The sequence below is a fragment of the Tachypleus tridentatus genome, chromosome 13 (assembly GCF_004210375.1).
Source record: "Tachypleus tridentatus isolate NWPU-2018 chromosome 13, ASM421037v1, whole genome shotgun sequence".
NCBI lineage: Eukaryota > Metazoa > Arthropoda > Merostomata > Xiphosura > Limulidae > Tachypleus > Tachypleus tridentatus.
Genome location: NC_134837.1, coordinates 150,804,816 through 150,827,847, shown reverse-complemented (window position 1 = coordinate 150,827,847; position 23,032 = coordinate 150,804,816). Strand labels below are relative to the sequence as shown.

General features: G+C 33.2%; 2 protein-coding genes across 2 annotated transcripts in view; both read right to left on the bottom strand.

Moving 5' to 3' along the window:
* LOC143236998 (juvenile hormone acid O-methyltransferase-like) overlaps positions 1-19,030 on the bottom strand; it is an 81,193-nt gene extending 62,163 nt beyond the window's left edge. The window contains exon 1 of the mRNA XM_076475779.1: positions 18,894-19,030. Within this exon, the coding sequence (XP_076331894.1) occupies positions 18,894-19,015 (122 nt within the window). The 5' untranslated portion in view covers positions 19,016-19,030. The remainder of the gene's footprint in view (positions 1-18,893) is intronic.
* Positions 15,576-23,032, bottom strand: part of LOC143236999 (juvenile hormone acid O-methyltransferase-like) — a 34,153-nt gene continuing 26,696 nt past the window's right edge. The window contains exon 7 of the mRNA XM_076475787.1: positions 15,576-15,794. Within this exon, the coding sequence (XP_076331902.1) occupies positions 15,766-15,794 (29 nt within the window). The 3' untranslated portion in view covers positions 15,576-15,765. The remainder of the gene's footprint in view (positions 15,795-23,032) is intronic.

Sequence of the window (23,032 nt, the reverse complement as noted above, 5' to 3'; positions counted from 1 at the left end):
GTTACGAGGCAAAGGCTGAGAAATGAGGTGAAAAAGGTTTGACCATGAGTGATGAGAGAGTGCCTTATCGTAGGAAGACGTTTTTTTAATAGATTCTTAAAATTTAGCAAAACTTCTACTGGTTTTTAAATTTATGACTAATACGAAAAATATATTAACCTCAGTTACAATAATATCACATTCAATTTTTCGTTCCTATTTCAACACATGCAAAAACGTTAACCTAACCCCATATACATGACATGCATTTTGTTGTTAGTATAACTTTAAAACTATTCGGACTGCTCGAATATAGATGAAAACAACAAGAAAAACGGAGTGAAAACGTTTAGTATCTAAAGCTCATACAGACCTGGTGGTAAAAAACCCCTACTTTAAGCGTTTTTATAACCAAAACGAGAAAATTTATAAAATAATTACAAATATGAAGTGTTTAGAATGTCTTCGGAAATTATTTAATTTTGTTACTTTTGAAAGTATTTTGAATTATAGTGGCTCGTTCCACCGTGACTTCAAATCTGCTTTATTTCTTACGTTCCTTCTTGAATTCTTTATTCGAAATCGTTTTATTATATAATACTCATTTTATATAATATGAATCACATCATCTTGAGCGCGACCTAACATTTCTAAGTGTCGTATTATTGCCAATTTTATATTTTATTCATTGTTTATCAATGTATCTAAATAATGTATTGAAGATTTTTAAGATATAGTTTAGTTAGATCTAAACGTCATCCTGACTTGTTTATTAGAAACCATATCAGTAGGTTTTTGAGATCAAAGTTGCATGCATCTTTCAAAAGTAAAAAAATAATTAAAGAAATACACTGATAATTTTAATACCCAAAATTTGAATTTAACTATTTCGACTCGATACTCAATTAAAGTGCGGTTCTAATACTTATTTTACTTTATACCATAATGGTTGTTGTAAAATATATTTTAATTGTTGACAACACTAGTATACATAATTAATTCCCATATATTTTACGTCATACTAATATTCTTCCAGAAAGGTTTATTTGTTTTTTTGTAAAACATAAACCTATATTATGGGCTACTTCTATCTATGTTGCGCCATCGCAAATATCGTTATAACCCCTTCAAAATATTATCTCAATCGCCACTAGATGGCAACACATAGAAATATATAAAACCATTAAGTGCACACAATATATTAATATTAACAGACACCAAATACTATGGGGAGAAAAAGGCGTAATAAACTTTGGCCAACTTGAAATAGTCTTGTCGTTTTGATACAAGAACTATAAAACTTTCATAGACTTGCATCATTTCACCAAGGGGCTTGAAACAAAGTAATAATTATCGTAATCGAAAAGAAACTATGGAAAGTGCAAAATTTAAATCAAACCAGTGGGAACAATAACGTTTTAGGACATTATTTTCGGTTTTCGTGCATGTTTGATGTGGCAGGAATTCGAGCCCACGACATTCACATTACAGATCAAGCACCCTACTGATCTTGAAAAGCCAGGTCATACATATACGAAACGATTCTTAGGAGCACTTACTAGTAATAGGATAGACTGTAATTTTCTCAATAAGCTTTAGTAACAAAGTTATAATTAAGTACTTCTTCACCACGACTTTATTCATTATTATGTGCGTAAAATAAAACGAAGAATTTAAAATTACCGGTTTCAAATAACGTATTTATACTGGACATACCGGTCAGTGTTTATCATCCTCATAATTTTCTTACCAATTACTATTTTCATGGAATAAAACAATCTGAGGAATGACTACTAAGGGTCAAACCGTACACAAAATTAATTTCATTGACGTTTCGTGTTGAGAGAGCCCCCCAGTAACTAAGCGGTATGTCTGCGGACTTACAACGCTAAAAACCGAGTTTCGATACCCGTGGTGGGCAGAGCACAGATAGCCCATTGTGTAGCTTTGTGCTTAATTAAAAAAATAACAACGACAACTGTTGATGAAAAACTGAACCCAAAGTGGTTATCATTATGTAAGTGCCTTATGTAAGTTATTCAGTATGTGTTAAAAAACTCTCTCCATATTATTGAACATCTCTCTCACACAGAATTCTTTTTTGATCCGTAAACATTTAATGCAGAACTAAAGTAGTTTTAATAGGGTGAAAGCCACATTCTTTCGCCAATTTTGCGAATGCACCATAATGTTTATCCCACAAATGGGTAGTCGGAATATGTTTATCGACGTTCTTTGGTCGAAAATAATATAGTGAACATTCACATTTAAAATAAAATTTGCAATAACTTTGCTCAGACACTTAGAACATTATTTGTCTGAAAGGAAATTGAGCTATGTAGATTACTTTAATTTCAATAGAAAAATCCAGTTACATCATAACATCTCAATCCATCAAAGAGTACATTTTATTCTCAAAGATATATCTAAACATTAAAACAATCAGTTTCACAAAGTATTCTTTGAGTTACACATTGTAAAAATCCTGGCACATTCTAAATTGCCTGAATACTGTAGGCAATACTCATTGTTTTCCTGCCATCTGAAATTAATAAACTCTTTCCATTGAAATAAGAAAAACATATATCAAAATTCCTCTTAAACTATGATATTCCAGTAAATAACAAGATAACTCGTGGGGAATACTAACCAAAACATGAGTTATGTGATTCACCAGATCTCAGTATTCCAACTATTTTTTTCGAAAAATTTGGAAAACGTTTTAAAAGAATATCTAGAATGGTGAATGACATAAAAAAAGGTTTTGTTTCAATCAGAAGAATAATATCCAGCTGTAAGAAACCTGACATACTTCTGTGAAATGAGGATAGCGGAAAGTTAATAATAGACTATGAGAGAGAGCTGACACACACATAGCTGGAAATATCAGATAGTATAGGTGAACAAGAGAGAGAATTCTTCAAGCAAGAAAGATAAATTCTACACCAGGCCCAGATGGTGTGAGATGTTACAAAATCAGAACTGTTTCTCGATAGAGGAAGAGACAAAGTAAGCTGAAACAAGGTCAATGACGGATGGGAAAAACAGGGAAGGACTGTAGGGATGACCAATGACAGTGATGTCTATATTCACAGATCACCATAAACTAAAAGGATATATACAAACAGGAATGTCAAATATCTGGATAAAACTCCTGATAAATGTAGCAGTAAGAAAGGCCCACATTCACTTTTAGATGGCTTGTGTGACTGACTCTTTGCCATTAGTCCTTCCAACCCTTAAGTTTTTATTGCCATTTTTTCGTCAAAGCCCTGCTACTCTTACATTTCTTGGCGTCAAGTATTCAAAATAGCTGTCATTTGAGGAAATTCAATTTGAAATTTTGTAAATATAAAAATTCTGATATTTTAAAAATATATTCTCTCTTGCCTAATCCTCTTCAACATATGCACAGCTAATCATGTTAATATAATTCTTCCATGCGTCCCACACATACATATGGAAAGGTGTGTTTGTTTGTTTTGAATTGTGCGCATAGCTACACGAGGGCTATCTGTGCTAGTCGTTCCTAATGTACCAGTGTAAGACTAGAAGGATGGCAATAGTAATAATTATTACTACTCATTACCAATGCTTATGCTACTCTTATTACCAATGGATGAAAGGGTGAACTTGCTGGGATTCGAAACTGCGACCTTCATATTGCGAATGAACACCCTAACCACCTGTCCATGCTGGGCCCCTATGGAAAGTATAAAGGGTCTACAAGAAGTGAACGAAAGCTTTTACAATTTTACTGTAGATAAATTAATTAGCTAATCATTTAAAGCCTTTTTTGAAGTTAGTTACCAGATATCACACAAACAACTTTCTTTTCATACTGACCTATGCGAATAGAAGAATTTCAAACACTTTTGAATGCATTTCGAAGTATTACGATAAAATGATAATGTGTACACATAAATCATCTGAAAAAATCAGTGAAAATTTTATAATTTACAAAAATGTTGAAGCCGTTGCAGCAAGTCATCCAAGAATAACACCTAATTATTAGGTCACAGTTTTTGAGTACTGTATTAAGTCCTTTGAACGATGTCGTCAATTAAAAAATCAAAAATGGGGAAATAAAAGAGAAAACATCTGAAACAATTATCACACTTGTCTGATGGAAAAGAAAATTGTTCCTTACTGGTTTATTCCTCGTGGTAACTGGCTGAGAATTGGGGTTGAAGTGATATTAGTGTGGCTATTCACTGATCATTACTGAGATATGACTCCACAAATAGAGAGAAGACTGTCACTACGTTGGCCAAAGCTAAACTTCTCTAATGTTTAAATAAATATTAGATAATGAAATGTTTTCAGTAAAAATAGATTAATAAGTAGAAAATACAACGTATGATTCACGATATTAATAATCAACATATTATAGCAAGCTTTCAAGATAGCAGAAAATTGTATGATACTTATCAGTATTTTCAACACAACTCCATTATTATTGCCCGAACTTGGCAATCGTATAATGCACAATCCAAGCATTAAGAGTACACACTTTCATACTGTCTTATTAAATTACAACACTTTTTCTCTTAGAATCAATATTTTTTAATAAGCTTCTTTCTATCTTGAGCAAGTTATAATTCAGGGTGTCCTCAAATTGCATATGCCAGATATCATTGAATAATATTTGTATTGTTTGAGATAACAACAAAATTGAAAAGAAAATACCTTCAGAAGACTTAACTTTTACTTAAGCTAATTAATAAACTTCTACATGGCTTTCATCATAAGCCATCATAAATCTAATTCTGTGTTTAAATTCTGAGACCACATTTTCTAGTACATCTGTTGGGATAGATGATGAATTTTGGGGTCGGTAGTTCTCTACAGTAATACTTTAAGGATAATGATGGTAATGCACTAAGTGTTTGGGCAGAAATTGTGGGCTAATGACTCACACTCTGAACCTATAATGATAAGATTGTGGGTGTGAAACTTCTATATTTCAACAATTTGTACAAAAAACAATGTTACAACTAATCGCTGAGGGTTATCCCATGAGGGACTGTTATTTACTTTAGAAAACACCTGCCACCATCTCATCCACGTGCGTCATTCATTCCGTTAGTAAACATGTCTTCTGTGCTTTCAGCACAGAGGGATTAACGTTTTTTATCTATGATCTTTGATATTTTTTATTTAGTAATAGGACAATCATACTATTAGAAAGAAAAACCTATTATTTGTTGTAATTAGGAATCCTAAGATAAACATTTACCTTGAAATAATCTTTTCATTGTTCTATTGATGGCATCTCTAACCAAACGTAAAATATAGGAACGGAAGTCATGCCCAGTACAAGTAAATATGCTCCGTGGTTCAAATAAACGATGAACTATGTTTAAACACTTTCGACAATCTTTCATTAAACGAAACGACAAAAGAAAAATATTTTGTTATACATTTTGTCTCATTTCTGAGGAGTCCTGAAAGTAAATACATTAATCTATAGTTTACACTCAAGTCGCCTCAGATAGTATGTTGCTTAAAACTGCTTTGAATTTTACTTTCAAATTTCTAAAGTGATTGAAGTATAATGAAAACTTCGTGCTTTACCAATAATAATATGAAGTAAAAACATTATATAGTTTTTATTTCAAAATAATTATTTGTGAATATTATTTGCAAATCCACTGGGTAAAATTAGAAAAGTTCAAGATTCGATAACCACGTGTATCTCATATACACAGGCCAGATTTTATTTATTTACAATTATCTCCTTTACAAAGTCCAAGACTAGTAATGTTGATGAAATTTCTACACAACTGTTGATAACAATTATTGCAATTTTCATATAGAATAAATTCCGTTTCCTAAACATAGATTTGTGAACCTAAATATAGATAACCTTCATCAAAACAGGTAAATATCCTTGCTTATTCTATAATACTCCTGCCTGTATCAGTTATACGATATATAATTTTAAATATCCAAAATCTATCACAAATTTTGGGGTGTTCCTATTATAATTCCTGAGCAGCATCATATCTAGAAAACGAAATACAGTTTATTCTATACAGACGTGAAACATGTTGTTACTTAAATATCTATAAACTATTTTAAATCAATCAAGAATAAAATTTTGAATCTAATAGAATAAAGTATTAAAATCAGTTTGAACTCCCAAAAATACCCAACCCATTAATTTTCTCTAGTTAGGAAATCTGGATGTCTTCCATAATATATATATGCCCCCCAGTGGCTCAGCGGCATGTCTCCGGACTTAAACCCTAAAATCCGGGTTTCGATACCCGTGGTGGGCAGAGCACAGACAGCCCATTGTGCTTGATTTAAAACAACAAAAACCATAATATATAACGTAAAATATCCATGTCAAATCCGCAAGGGTTTGTACGAAACATTTCTCTCAGTATGAATCTACTTAAATTATATACTCCATTGATAATTCTTACTCTACATTTCTATTATATTTATTGCCATGTATTCAATCTTCTCAAGATTGAATGTCTGCTTGGTGTAGTCCACAACAGCTGGCTGAACTTCAAGTGTTTTAATCTTAGCCAACTTTGGACAGCATAATAAAAGTATATATTTTGTGACATGATCTTCCGGCAGCCAAAATCCAATACGACTTTCTCATTTGACCATGTCATTTGCGAGACATAATGAGGCAATTTTAATTGTATCCGGTTTGTATCAGCATTTGGTCCATTTGAAACATACTGTGATTGTTTTTGGATTCATTTAATAAATTATTATTTTTTTATCAATTTATTGTTCTTTTGATTCACAAAAATTACATGAGAAGTTAAGGATACCATTTTACTTTTGAAAATAAAACATATATACAATTAGTGAAGAAAATAAACAAATTTTTTACACAAAGATATCTAAGAGTTTTAAACCTCATATTTGTGTTTACCTGTGACGTCAGTGACTAAAAACACAAGCGAGAGAGCGGCATCCTCAAACCCACGTGTAAGCACCAGAGAAACTTAATGGTACATGCCAGGCTCGAAACTTGTATGTCAGTTGTAAGATAATGTAAACACGCTCAAGCGAATTTTTCGTGAAACATCTATACATATTTATAAAACAAACACTATATTATTAATTTACAACCCTGCAACAAGAGCGTTCAATTCAAATATAAAAATATAGTAATTAACAAGTTCGACACAAAGAACAAAGAGAACGAAATCAAATGGCATTCAAAAAGGATCTAATTCTGGTTCAAACAGAATAATGACATTGTATTAGTTCAACATGCGTCAATGAAATTACTATAAACCAGTGTCATACAGAATAAAAACACTACGATATGTGGGATTACTTATTGCTAAACTGCACAATGGGCTATCTGTGCTGTGCCTAAGTTTAAAATTTTAAAATTTAATTTTAAAACTTAAAATAGCTAATTAACCTTTGTTTACTCGTGGCTAGCACTTATAAAGTCAATAGTTGTAACACCTACTACCCCTTGAGGTTAATTCCTGTAGATGGTAAATAGACCTACCAGAGAATGTTCTGTACTTTCAATTTACCTCCTCTGAGATCTAAACATCCAGCCATGTGTTTGCCGTGCGTGGAGACTCGTAAAGAAGAGGAGAGGATCCTGCTGGTTGAAGGTTCCAACCCCAACACACCACTTTTGCCTTAAATTTTTGGAAATGGGAAGTCTTGAAGTCTTTGGATGGCCCTCACAGGGTCTGTCGGCTGTTCCACTTGTGCTAGGATCATCCAAGTACCATTATTGGATGTTCTTAACGGGTATCGTGGACATTGTGTCTGATGCTGATGTTTGGGTACAGTGCTCACGAAACCCTAACATTGCTGCAGTTTCTTGTTTGGCATTGTAGTGCGTCCTCTCGTGCAAAGCTTGAGGACTATAAAAAATAACTCCTTGAGTTATTATAACTGCTTAAGTCTACTTCCTTTGACTTTGGGTTCAGGTGTTTCCTCATCGTTCATCCCCTCAATCACTGAAACCTTCATGTATCGATAGAAATTTCCCCAATCGACCCAGGGCAGGATCGATAAAGGTCAATATACCTTCTAATAAAGAGAAATAACACACTCGAGAAAAGAAGGGCATTTCACTCAATTCTCCTTCACATAAGTAAAAATGGCCATTTTGATAAAATGGAACAGTCGATGACATCATAAACCTTCTATCTTCAATACCATTTTTTAAAGTTATTTTCATGCACCCTGTCAGTCTTTTACTGTTAATTATCTCTCTCTTTTCTCCTTCACATTTCTCTTACTTCTCTTGAGGAGTTGAAAAAAATCCATGCAGCAATGATCATTTTCCTCTCATTTTGAAAGAGACTGGCTGTGGTCGATACCACCCGACCTGCGTGCATCTATTAAACTTGGACCAAGCCAACTGGTCCTATTTAATTGCTCTGTCGGATCTTGATCCTGCCGTTGTCTGTAAGCTATCGATTGATGACTGTGTAGCAGTAGTGAATTACTGTATTGTCTTCCTAAAACTCTGACACGTTTTCCACAGTTTTCTCATCAGTGTGGCATAGCACAGAACGTTTAAAAATATGCCTGGGTTACTTTTAAGAGGTATCCCATGCTTTTAAACAGCATTGCTTTTCAGCAAACCTGTGCAAATGCTTGGTAAGTCGAGTGTTTAAGCTGGAAAGAAACGTGGATTAAATACATATCTACCATACAATCTCTTTTTACTACCAGTTCTAATGTCAAGTGAGACAAGATTCGAAAGGTCAGTGGGCAGTATACTTCTACCCTATTTCAATTAGTGACCAGTAAGTTTAAGATTCTGAAAGCATATCAGATTCTCTCGACGAAACTTTTCTCGTGCATCTAGCATTACTGCTTCATCCTCAACTTCTTAGCAGAGCGATTGCCTCTTTCATTTTTGGGCTGATTGTCTCTATGATTATAATCGCTCCTTTATGCTGGTGGAACTCAAGCTTGCTCTTAATGGATTCGCAGCACATCAGTCGGACCTAACGATACTCACTACAAGATGCAGCGTCCTCTCTCTACTGCCCTACTTGCTATTTTTCTGGTTAATTTAACGGGATCTTACAGAACAATGATTTTCCTAATGCATGGAGCATTGCTATTGTCCTTAATTCTCCTAAACCTGCGAAGGTTCCCAAGATTCCTTCAAACTACAGTTTAATTCTTTTGACTAGCTGCTTCTGTAAACTCTTAGACGTTATTTTTTGTATCGTTTGCTTCTTTGATTCAAACAACCTCATCTCGTCACCCAGTGTGGGCTGCGACGACAATGCTACACGGTGGACCACCTAATTCGACTTGAAACATCAATCAGGGAAGCCTTTTTCAAGTGACAAATTTCCCATCACAACATAGAAAAGAATATGTTTAGGCTATTTTTTGAACCTCTTGTTTAATATTGGCGAATAAATGCTATTGAAAAGAAAACATAAATAAATAAACTACATGCGCAAAGAAATACTAACCAGAAATGACACATCATGCGGTCTGTTAACTTTTTAAATACTAGTGGTGGTATTTGTCGTGGGTTCGAGAACGATATAAAACTTTCACGTCACGATTTGTGTAGGAAAATATTTAACCAGTGGTTGTCAGCAGTTTAAGGATAACAGAATGTGACCTGATTTCAAAAGTATATTCGATGTTTTGTGAAATTTATATCATTTTCAGATACAACGAGCAGGAATTACTGTTAAAAATGCAAAAGTTTCAAGATACCAAAACGATTGTAGGCCTGTAGTATTAGTTGAACAAAAATAGCCAATGAGAAAATATGTGTCTTCTTAGTAGTTTCTGAAAGATTGTGGAGAGGAAATGCTATTTTATCCATCCTATAATTCACCTTATTAATACCCTGCACGACAAAATCATTTAACATTACAAATCTCCTTATAATATACTCTTGAAAAAAAGAAACGCAAAAGGCAAAATATGAGACAAATTGTTAACAAGTTTATTCCGGGTAATTCTGTATGTGTGTTTTTCTTATAGCAAAGCCACAGCAAGCTATCTGCTCAGCCCACCGAGGGGAATCGAACCTCAATTGTGTATGACCTGTGTGAAACTTTGCACATTCACTGCTGAACATCCAAAGTCTGCAAAGGCAAAGTCCACGCTCATTAGGTGATATTTAACGTCACTCAACGTCAATAACGAGTATGCCCCCCGTGAGCATCAATAACTACTTGGCATCTCCTGCCCATGGAAGCGATGAGATGACGAATCACATCCTGTGGAATGGCTGTCCACTCAGCCTGCAAAGCTGCTGCAAGATGAGGTAGAGTCTGCGGTTGAGGTTGTCGCCGTCGCAGACGTCGGTCCAACTCGTCCCAAAGATGTTCGATGGGGTTTAAATCTGGTGACCTGGAGGGCCAGGGAAGAACGTTGATGTTGTGGTTTCTCAAGAAGACAGCGGTGAGTCGGTCTGTGTGAGGACGGGCGTTGTCGTGTTGAAAAACGTCGTTGACGTTCACCATGATGGGTTGCACATGGGGCCTAAGAATCTCGTAGACGGTTGCGTATGGTCTGATCGGAAATCCTACGCAGCCCTGATATGGTTTAGGCAGTAGACGTCGCAGTGGTGGTCCTATCCCGAAGGCGACGTAACCGGATGTTGCGATCTTGTGCGGGTGTGGTCACACGAGGTCTGCCAGATCGTGGACGGTCACGAGTTGATCCATGTTGTTGGTGACGATTCCATAGCCTTGTGATGGTGGACATTCACAGCTCTGGCAACATCTGATCGAGATTCGCCTGCTTCCAAGCGACCAATGGCGTTGTTGCGTTGTGCTTCAGTCAGTCTTGGCGTAACTGTATTGCGTATCGGTGGCTTAACACTGAGCTATGGAAACCGAGAACCCGTCACTTTTATAGGGATTTTGCACATGTTGCACTTGCAGTACCTGCAGATCTCTCAAACAAATTTATTGGACACGCATGCGTTTTGGCGAAAAATCCGATGTTTTCCTCCGTTTTCAAAGTGCACAACTTTAATTGTAATTTTGGTTTGACAATCAGTGCCTTAACACTTGTAACAACACATACTCTGAGCTTGTAACGTTATTACATATATTTCTCTTTAAAATAACAAAAATATCCCTTTTGCGTTTTTTGTTTTGAAGAGTATATAATTTCACATTCAATTTTTCGTTGGCATTCTAACAAATGCAAAATCACGAGCCCAACCCCATATACAAGACACACATATCTTTGTAAGTATAAGTTTGGAATCATTCGGACTGGTCGATCGTGATTGATCGCTACTTGAAACGTTCTCATAACCAAACTCATTAAAAATATTTGTATCTCTATACGCTTGAAACAAAACGAGAAAATCAATAAATTAATCACAAATTGGAACCTTCTAGAGGTTCTTCGAAAATTATTTAATTTTGCCAATTACATAAGTATCTTTTCGCGAAATTCAAGACAAACAACTTGTTTTCGCACATATTCACGAAGGTACGTCAATTAGTAGATGCGTGCGTAGTTGCTTATTTTTGTACACGCGCGCTAAACTGGTAAATTGGTAAATGCGCTCGCAATTTCTTATTCTGGTACACATACATGCAGGTGCGTAACTTAGTATAATGGTTTACATGTTTCAGCAAATAACATGCATTCATAGTTTTAGCTTTCATTAAAACTACTATCAACTTCTAGTTATTTCTTAATATGTACTGGCTAGCGAAGTTGTTAATCCAACAACGGATTCAGTCATCTTTTCCCGGAATAACAACCATGTTATGCACAAAATCCAAAAGAATTGATATCACAGAAATTGATGACTAAGGAGATGTCAGAAGTTTCTTCAAATATTAGGGATTGTCGTCTCAAAAGTAGCTGTCTGCATAGCTGGATACAGTTAATCATAAATTATGATGAGATATTTTGAAATATTTCAAAATCAACCAGGATCGAAATCGAACAAATAGCAACCTAAAATTTAAGTGAAAGTATAGCAGAGATTTAAAAGCAAAGTATACACCTTCGTTTAAAATTAAAACGAATACTAAGGGAATAAATAGGCATAAAAGCATAGTTTTACTATAACATTTTATATAATTTTTATGTCTTCAGAATTAAATGAACTAATTTAAAACAATATATATGTATATTTTTTTAAGATAAATCTATTTTAAAATCATATTACACTACCTCTGTGCAACGTAACAATCGAAAACCGAATATTAGCACTGTAACCCCCATCTGGGAGACTGAGAACAAAACTATGCAAAAGCCTATCTGTGCTTTGCCCACCACAAGTACAGATACCCAGTTTTTAGCGTTGTGCACTCAAACACACGCCACTGTGCCATTGGGGACGTTATAACTTTTACAGAAATTTGTAAAATGTCTTTTTTTTTGTAATTAAAGAGCGTGAAAAGGTGTTAGTTGCATGCACGTATGTAACGTAGTAGGTGCGGCACAAGAAAATACAGTTAATAAAAATATTATCTAATACATTAAAAGTGGAAATAACAACTTGTTTGGGTGGAAAAGCTATTTCAGCTAATTTATACGTAACAGACTGATTTTACTAAACCTTTTTCTCTCTCATTTTTAAATGGAGAAATATATATTTCAATCGTACCAATGAACAGTAGCCAGAACTATCGTAAATCATAAAATCACGTTCTGAATTAAGTAAGCGAAAATAAATACGAAGCTTAAAACAACTGATAATTTTCTCTACACCTCTACATAAGATAAAAATTTCAAATATGGATAACTTATTTCAAAATAATAAAAAATTATTTTTTGTTTATTTTTAAATTTTTCGCAAAGCTACACAAAGGCTATTTGCGCTTGCGGTCCCTAATCTAGCAGTGTAACACTACACGGAAGCCAACCAGTCATTAGCACTACCGTCAACTATTCGGCTACTCTTTACGAACGAATAGTGGGATTGACTATTAAATCATAATGTCACTCTTTCAAGACATCCTTATTGATTACGATTCCTAGTGCCTTTGGCCTATTCATGTCCGTAGATTTACACTGGTTGCCCGACACAGTAGGGTTACGATTTTCTGCGGATCTCTTGGCGCTCCAAGTGCTACAGGTTGATTCATCAAACATAATAGATATACTCCTCTTGAAAATACTTAGTCGCCCTCTTAACACATCTATATGTTGTGATCTTATTGGTATTTTCCCTCAAAAAGTACTTTTATACACCGTTTGAAAAAAAAATAGAATTCTATCTACCATCGTACAACCAACGTAATGCCAAAACAATGTCACAATGTAGTTCTGATACAGTGTCATTCCACCGTGATTTTGAATCTGCTGTATGTACCACGTCCCTTGGTGAATTTTTTACTTGAAATCGTTTTAATATAATTTGCTCATTCATTTTATATAATATCAATCGCATCATCAAGTCTTGAGCTTAATTTAACATTTTTAAGTTTCATATTATTTCCAATTTGATATTTTATTCATTGTCTATCAGTGGCCGCTTTAGAGGGGTTCTACTGTAAATATTTTTCATAAGAACCTATTTATCATTGCCAGTGAAGGAATAATAAAGACATCATTCATAAGGAAGACCTGAATCAAGACACGCTCATAGTTTATTTTCAAATAAGGTTGTCATCTTTTGGGTGGTTTTTCTTTTTGCAAATTCATAAAATATTTTTTTATCTAACAAGTCTTAAAACAGAAAAGCAGAGAAATAGGTTGTTGCTTTTTGAAAACTCAGGCAAAGATGGGTAACGCCACTAGTAATTTATAAATAATTTGATAAGTGTTTATTAAGTGTTTCCCACGAATCATTCGACAAAATTAACAGGCCAAAATAGTGTATCAAGTCATTTTAGGAAGGATTAACTGACAAAAGCACACAAATAAAATTCATTTTTAAAGTTTCATGTATTTTATTACACCTTGTCTCAGTGGTATAAATCTGATAACTTTACAGCTACCAGAGAACTTTAAGATACCCTACAATACAGAATTTATATATGTAAAAACGGCTCGTTTGGGTTGAAAAAATATTTTACGTAGAGGAGCGAACAGAAAATACTATTTTACTAGTATTTGAATGCATGTCAAACTTTTCTACTTTAACAGATTTAACTCATATAGGTAAATTAAAATATTTAAAAAAGTAAGACCCGGCATGACCGAGTGGTTAGGGCGCTTGACTCGCAATGTTAGTTAGGCGGGTTCGAATTCCTCTCACACCAAACAACTCTTCTTTCAGCCGTGGTGGTGTTATAATGTAACGGTCAATCTCAATATTCGTTGGTAAAATAGCAGCCCATGAGTTAGTGATGATGGTTGCCTTCCCATTAGTCATTCACTGCTAAATAAGGGAATATTAGCGCAGATAGCCCTCGTGTAGCGAAACGTGAAATTTAAAGAACAACAAACTTACACATACCTTTGTCCCTAATTATAGTAAATACAATATCTTTGATGAAGTTCATTTCCTAAGTTGAAAATTTGTTAGGTGTTTCAGTATGTGTGATACTTGATAAACGTGTTGCATATATTGATAATAGCATATTAAACTTTGAAACCCATCAGTTTTATGTGATGAGGGGTGAGAGACAAAGGATCTAATATATAGTATGCCGAGTGTAGAATTTGTAAATAAATTTTTTATGATCATATTAGCTCAATACAATTTGTGCAAAGTAATGTTCATCTCACAGAGATTTATTTATCTATTTAACTAATGACATCGTAGAAAGATATATACCTTAGTTTTGCGTGAGTACTATATTACGATATTTTGAAATTTTATTAATATATGTTTCAGTAGTAATATGAACATGGTATAGAAAAGCTGTATGAAAAATATTCCAGTATCTCATATGCTGAAATTTTTATAGTGTAGTAGTAAATCTTAAAAGTTTGTTAATGAATATTTTGGTATCTTTATCAAGTCTGTAACATTGCATTGTTATTGTAAGGTATGTTTACTAATGCTAAACACTGAACAGAATCAATAGATAAAACATGAAATAATATCTTGACTTATAACTAAAGGTTCTTTTAAAAGAATTATTGTCAACTTTTTTGAGAGAAATGTATTTGATTCTTTAAACTGTTATTTTAAGTATTATAGTGTACATAGAATTAATATTTTAACACATAAAATTTTTTATGTTTGTCGGTAGGTCACATAGTCGTGCACAAGATCTAAGCTTAATTAACATGACATCAATTGGGATGTGTCAGAAACAGGTTGAAAGGGTCCACAGTATTAAGTATTAAGTAACCATTTAATGACAAACATATACCAGAATAGCCCTTATCTAGTGATGTATAATTATTTTTGATGATTAGTTTATTGAGCTTTTAGTGTACATGTAAAATTTAAATCGGCAAGAAAGAAGCTTTGGAAAGATATTTAAAATACCCACAGAAAAATAAAAAGTTGTTATGATTAAACATAGTTATTAGCGTAGCTATTTAATATTTTGCAGAACAGTTCAAATTAATATTAGGTGTGTAAAACTTATATATGTAATGCACCATACTATAAAAGTGATCACATTAAATAACAGTTTTACTTGTAACGTTTTAGGCCATACAATTAAACATACACTACAATGTTGATGAGATAATCACATGCTGAGACATGTTGAAACTTTTAATGTCGAGCCCACTATACTATTAAATTCTGTTTATAGAAACACCATCTACCTAGAAGTAATATCTTGTGACATCTATTTGTAAGACGCTCTTTGGCAGTAGATAACTTCCCTCTGTCAATCATCATGGCTGTCAAGCAACAGGTCTTGTGGTTCCACTTAATAGCTCTACTATGTCAGAGGCTCTTCCCTCTCAGTGATGTAGCCAAGTAGTGCCTGTGTCTGAATTATAAAAGTATTTACCAATGTAGAACCGAAACATGAAACACATATTAATAATAGTAGATAAAATATAAAGCCACATTTCATATCTGAAGTATGTATTATGTTTCAAATATACTTTTTTCTTTTCTTTCCCTTAATTAACAGGAGTCGGAAAATTTTGTGTTTTTATTTTTAAAAAAATTACCCTTTTAGTAAAATAAATTACCCTTACTAATATATTTTGATAATTTTATTTAATTAAAATATACCGTACACCAAACGTTTCTTGGAAATATTTTAAAACACTATTATGTAAATTAAAAATTATTTTCTAACAGAAGATAGCTGTTAATAAAATTTTTGAGATGATGATAAACATGAAGATATTGCTAGAAAAATTACACAATAAACATTTCACATATGAAATGTACTTTGTAGAATACTTGGTGCACTCAGTAATAAATTTACTTTATAATTTTGTATCTTTTGACATAATTTTAACAAGATATAAACATATAAGAAATATAACATTCTAAATTCGTGCAGTACAGTTATTTCATTTAAAAAGTACTCCAGTGAAACTGTTTTAGGATATCTTGTTTTCTTGTTTACTTTGTTTGCTTCTTATTACTAAGATCGTTTTTCCATAGCTCTTTACATTATTTTAACCTGCTAGTTGCACAGCGGTATATCAGCGGACTTTCAACGTTAGTAATCTTGTTTCATTGTCTCCAGTTGGCACAGCATAGATACTCCATATTGTAGAGTTCTTCTTATTTACAAACACACAAACAAAAAGAGTATTTTATTCTATTTACAAATAGTTATTTGGAAAATTTGGTAAATTTATATCTCAGTACACTGTGTGACCCTTCTTTAAACACATTGTTTTCATCTGATTATTTATTACTGAACATTGCATTACTAGTATTATGGAGAATGTTCCTGAAGTTATTTATGTTCATTTTAGAAAGAGAGACTTGTCTTTTTGTTAAGCACAAAGTTAAACAATGGACTATCTGTTCTTTGTTAATCACGGGTATCGAAACTTTACTTTGAAAATTATACTTACAACTAAATATTACGAGAATAAACGCATCTAAATATTTGCGTCCTTAGTCAATATGTCATAACATATTGTTTTATGCACGTTTCCTGTTGCAGGTGTGTTATGTATTCGTTTTTAATTTCGAAGTTATGAAAGTGCTTAAAAACATCAAACTCTTTACATACATAAAAGTGCATAATGATTTACCCGATTTTAAATTTTTAGTAGGTGAGTTTGTAATAAGAGTTTTAAAGATTTTTTGTTTTTTAGGGGGATTCATTTTCTGACTTAAACACCAAAACAAATATTTTATGATATGTGGTTTAGTCTTCAATATTTTGTTAATTCCAATAAAGTTTACTCAATGCAGTATGCCATGCTTTCCTACACTGCAGTCAAATGCAGTCAATATAAACGCCAAGTACAGTATAGATTATGCCTTAAACTCCTTTTAGAAAAGTTTTAAAACAGTCGTCCAAATACATGTAGCGAAAAATATATAAAATAACATGCACAAACTAAAATACTATTATCAATTTTATGGTTAAGTGTATAATAATTTTTATGTAATAAAGTTATCCATTAGAATATAAAGTTTAATATTCAGTATTTCTATTTACACTATTGTGAATGTTAAATACACACTCTTTTTAAAGCACTCGAATTTTTTATCATAAATAAATTTCAAAGTTTGTGAAATTGCAGAAAACGGTACCATTAGATTCCTAATAAACACCATATTTCAGAAATAGTAACCAAAAATCTCCCCAGAATATCCCAAATAATCTATTTAGTATGTTTGATTATTTCTTCAGGCAAAATTGTTTCATAGAAATGTAGAAGTAAAGTAGTACTTACATATAGAAATACGTTAAGTTAAAAAGAATCCAACTTTCTATTATTGTAACGTTTTTCGTAGTTAGTAGTTAATTTAGATTGTTTGTTAAAACTAATATCAATGCCAGTTTACGTAACAATGAAAAATAAATTCTCATTCAATAACGTTTACATAGACTACATTGACTTAAGTCTAACCTACTTATAAACTTACTTGTACATAATCCTTCAGTTAAATACGCTAAAAAACCAGATAGCCCGATGTGGTTTTGCCATAAGAAAACTCACGCTAAGTCTGTAATTTGAATATGACTAATAAATGCAAAAAAACTCCCATTGTACTGATAAAATCGCTGAATTATCATTAAGGAATTGATTTATTATTTCTAACAACATATTTATACCAACCTCTAATACATCTACATACATAGACAATTTTTAGATTATTGACTTCCATTATATTTGTAAATAGCACGTCATGTACCCACCACACGTCTAAATAAAAATATTAACTTCATAACCTTACAACATTTTCCATTCCTGGATTGTAAAATCTAAATATGCCGAATTTACAAACAATACACAGAACTGTCCATTCATGAAGTTTTTAGTACTGTTGTTTCGTGAAGTTATGTAATGCAGATGTGACGAATTCTTGTCCCTTTTCATCATTTGCTCTCGCCATTAGGGAGTTCTCTCTAGTTTCATAACTCAGTGAATCTGCAAGTACTGACCCTTGATGATCCACAGGAAGTAGTCTCTACAGAACTCCGGGCACTTTAGCAGGTAAAGTTTGCAATGATATATTCTTTTTTGAAGTTATCCAGTTTGCTATTTTCTCACTAAAATGTTTCCTAACAGAATCATCGTGGATAAACTTTGGCTTTATCTACCTTCTGTGCTTCTGTATTTTCTAAACTATTTAAATGATTATTTTCAGTACAACACAAGAAACTTTCCAATTTTTTCTTAGCTTTGGAGTTTGTCTTTTCTTGGAGCAAAAATTTTACCATATCATCTCATCTCTTTGAAATCCAGTATTAATAGCGTTAAGAAACCTTTGATTTGATCTCTAGCTACCCTTTCTCAGATTCGTGTACAGAAAATTCAAAGGCATATTACATTCTCTACAAAAATAAGCCGTCCCGATCGCTCGATACAATTAATCATAAATTATGCTGAGATATTCATCTAAAGGAACGAAAATTCAAGCATATATCATGAAACGATACCTGTAATCCTGAATCCACCACCAAGGTGTTGAATATTTGGGACAACATAAGAGGGACGAGTGATTCTCGTGGATCTTTTCTAGTCTGCCTTCTTCTACCAACGTAAAAAAAAATAAAAACATTGTGGTCCACACTTTTGGGTCCTGGGTATGATATAACAATAAGGACAAATTTCATTATGTACTCAAACAACAGTAAACCAAAATTGGCAGTAAATGCTGTTTATTGACTGCTCTCATTGTAGATTGTCCGTTCAAAAATGCCAATAGCTCTTGAATCGTTTTGTGAGACTATTCAAAAGAAATAAAATCAACAATAAATCAGATTACGTCAACATACTTTGAGTATTTGGATGGCCTGCTTTTGGCTTGATCTGACGAAAAGATTACAGAGATTTTAAGGTAAGTATTGGCATTACGAAATTGATTCAGCTGTCCGAATGGAGTTTAGAGTAATATTATTGTAGCTTTCTTTCCGACAAAAGTTTAATTTCTTATAATTTTCTGAGAATGTGTATGCCAAAATATTCATATACGCATGCAGCATGAAAAAATATTATTTGTCGTTTGTTTATATTTAGAAAACAATAGACTACATAAAGGTATCAGAGGGTGGGCAATATTAAAATGATGTTGAAATACGTGATGAAAAACTGGTGTTTTTAATTTAAAAAACGTATGAGGTTCCTGAGAAGAGTGGTATACGTTCTTAAAGTTCACAATTTGTAGTTTTCAGCCTTTAGATGAAAAAACGATCCATAAGTTAGAAGTTTAGCGCTAAGGAATAGTAACTATAAACTCTTGATTGTATTTTCAAAATTATTCCAGAAAGAAATATATTAAAAACTAAACATAGAATGGGAAGTTTTGAGTGTTCAGAAGATAAGTAAAATACAGAAAAGAATGTTTAAAACAGTTTCTTTAAAGTTATTGCGAGACAGCGTTTCATTTTTTGAGGTTGTGTTTGTCGTTTATTTAATAATTCATTTTATTGTTTACTATAACTATGAATTTTAGTTGTAGCAAATCGATAATAGCTAAGCCTATTCTGTTAAGTTATAAGTTTCAGCCCTTGATCACGAACTATTGGAGGAAAGGATCATAAGAAAGTTACAGGTGTTTCTTTGATAGGTGATGTGGATAGAATAATATGTGGGGTAAATTGGAAGAAAAGAATCACAATGTGTTACACAGGGAGGATATAACTGACAAAACAGAAGATATAATAAAGGGGCCTATCAAAGATACGATTTGGAGAAACGTCGGTCAGAGGAGCTAAATAATCGATACAAGTTTTTCAGTTGTTTTTTTTAATTAATCAGTTTTTCAAGTAAAATGTTTTAACGTAATTTTGTTAAAGATGCTGTCCAGAATTAACTATGGGGATGAAGTTATAAGTAGATCACTAAGCATAAATACTAGGCTTAGGTTAGTATTTAAGGATTAACATATTGGCCGGTTGTACTTGTGGGATCAGTTTAATAGAAAAAGAGAGCGTTTATAAATAGATGGTTCACATTTAAATAGGGTAGGGACTGGCTTGTTTCTTGAGGTTATTAACTTCGCTACAAGGTAAGTTTTAAACTTGGATCTGGTTATGCTCGTGCTTATTATTTGTGTTTTGTTAAATGTTGAATCTATTGCTAAGTATTGTTATACTTGAATAAGTTGATTTTGATGTAGTTTTAGCATGTTTATTTTGAACATTACAGTATATTATTAGTTGGTTTATTTTCATTTCATGGAAAATATTCGTCAAAAACATAGATAACAAATTCTGTTTTCTCATACCTCTAACGCATCAACTAATAATCAAATATTTTTTAGCATAAATACTTTGACATTTTAAAAACTCATTTATATGGAAAATAACTCTGAATGCAACCAGAATTTCAACAGTAACATTTTTGTTTGTTTGTTTGTTTGTTTTGGAATTTCGCACAAAGCTACTCGAGAGCTATCTGTGCTAGCCGTCCCTAATTTAGCAGTGTAAGACTAGAGGGAAGGCAACTAGTCATCACCACCCACCGCCAACTCTTGGGCTACTCTTTTACCAACGAATAGTGGGATTGACCGTCACATTATAACGCCCCCACGGCTGGGAAGGCGAGCATGTTTGGGGCGACGCGGATGCGAACCCGTGACCCTCAGATTACGAGTCGCACGCCTTAACACGCTTGACCATGCCGGGCCTTCAACAGCAAAAAAAAAGGTAAAAGTACGCAGTCCTGAAAAATACAATATCACATAAAAATACTAGTATGTTTTTTTTCTCTTTGTAATTTGGCCCGGCATGGCCTAACGCGTAAGGCGTGCGACTCGTAATCCGAGGGTCGCGGGTTCGAGCCCGCGACGCGCTAAACATGCTCGCCCTCCCAGCCGTGGGGGTGTATAAGGTGACGGTCAATCCCCCTATTCGTTGGTAAAGAGTAGCCCAAGAGTTGGCGGTGGGTGGTGATGACTAGGTGCCTTCCCTCGAGTCTTACACTGCTAAATTAGGGACGGCTAGCACAGATAGCCCTCGAGTAGCTTTGTGCGAAATTCCCAAACAAAATCTTTGTAATTTAACAAATCGATTTTTAAAATTTCTAACCAGCTTCCTGGAACTGTAATTCACTTTGTGTTGAGAATAGGCTTTGATCTAGTTCACAAAGAATGTTATCAAAATTATATTTATTAACTGGGCATATTTTTTAATAAGTTGTCTTTCTACATGAAAGCGTTAAAGTAACAGAAAGTTTACTTCAGAAATTTGACATAAAATTATTATAATTATTTTTCGCTGATAATACAAGTCAACAATTTTATTTTTAAGCCTATTTACCATTAGACGAAAGAAATCCAGGCTACACGAGAGAAATATTTATTTTATAATGGTATCATAGAAGGAAAAGTTACAAGAAAAATACAGGAACATTACAAAATATTTCAACATCAACCAGGATCGAGATCGAAAAAATAGCAACCTAAAATGTATGTAAAAGTATAGCATAGAATTAAAAACAAATGAAAATTATGTTTGATTGTTTTGAATTTCGCACAAAGCTACACTAGGGCAATCTGCGCTAGCTCTCCCTAAGTTAGCAGTGTAAGACTAAAGGGAAGGCAGATAGTCATCACCACCCACCGCCAACGCTTGTGTTACTCTTTTACCACTGAATATTCGGATTGAATATCACATTATAACGCCTGCACAGCTTAAATGGCGAGGATATTTGGTGCGAGTAAGTTTCGAACTCGCGACCCTCGCCTTACGCTTTAACCATCCTGGCTAGGCCAGCCCAACAAATATTAGGGGAATAAATACAAATAAAAGCATTATTTTACTATAAATGTCAGATAATTTTTATATATTCACAATTTAATGAACTGATTTAAAACAATATATATGTATATTTTTGGAGAAAAATCTCTTTTAGAGTAAAGTCACATTAGGCTCTTTGTGTGCTACGTAAGAATAGAAATCCCGATATTAGGATTGTAAGCCCCCTCTGTGAAACTGATAGAAGAGGCGAGTTAATAATCATATCTATTAAAAAAACACAGCGAATATTCATTTCATTTATTTAATAATAGTAAGCCATGCTATGAATTTAAACGATTGTTAATCAGTGATTTCTTACTGTCGTATTGGGATTAGTGAATAAAAGAGTAATATTTTCAAAAGGGTATACTGGTTGACAACGTAATAATGTTGTTTTACTAGCTGTTCAACAATAGCATGTTGTTAAACTTGTTTAAATTATGTATGTCTAATTAGAAGTGAGTAATATATATTCATTTTGCGATCTACTTTTGAAAAGATGGCAAAATAACTCAGTGTAACTGTTAATTGGTTGTTTTTTATGTGTGTGATAAGCTTGTGTTACTTTACTTTCTAGGTCAAGCTAATAGGGGTTTTCGTTTTGAAACAGTACCTAAGGTCAATATTTTGGCAAGTCTTACAATGTATTTCTTTTGGTATTACACCTATTTTGAATTGAAAGGAAACAACCAAGCGGCATCGTACTAGATTTTTCTTTACGGTACTACAAAACTCCTTTACATCAAATTTTCCCATGCCTGTAAGAGAAATGTTATCATTTGCTAATTTCTGTTAATTGTATAGTTGCCCATATGATAGATGCACGTGTAAATACA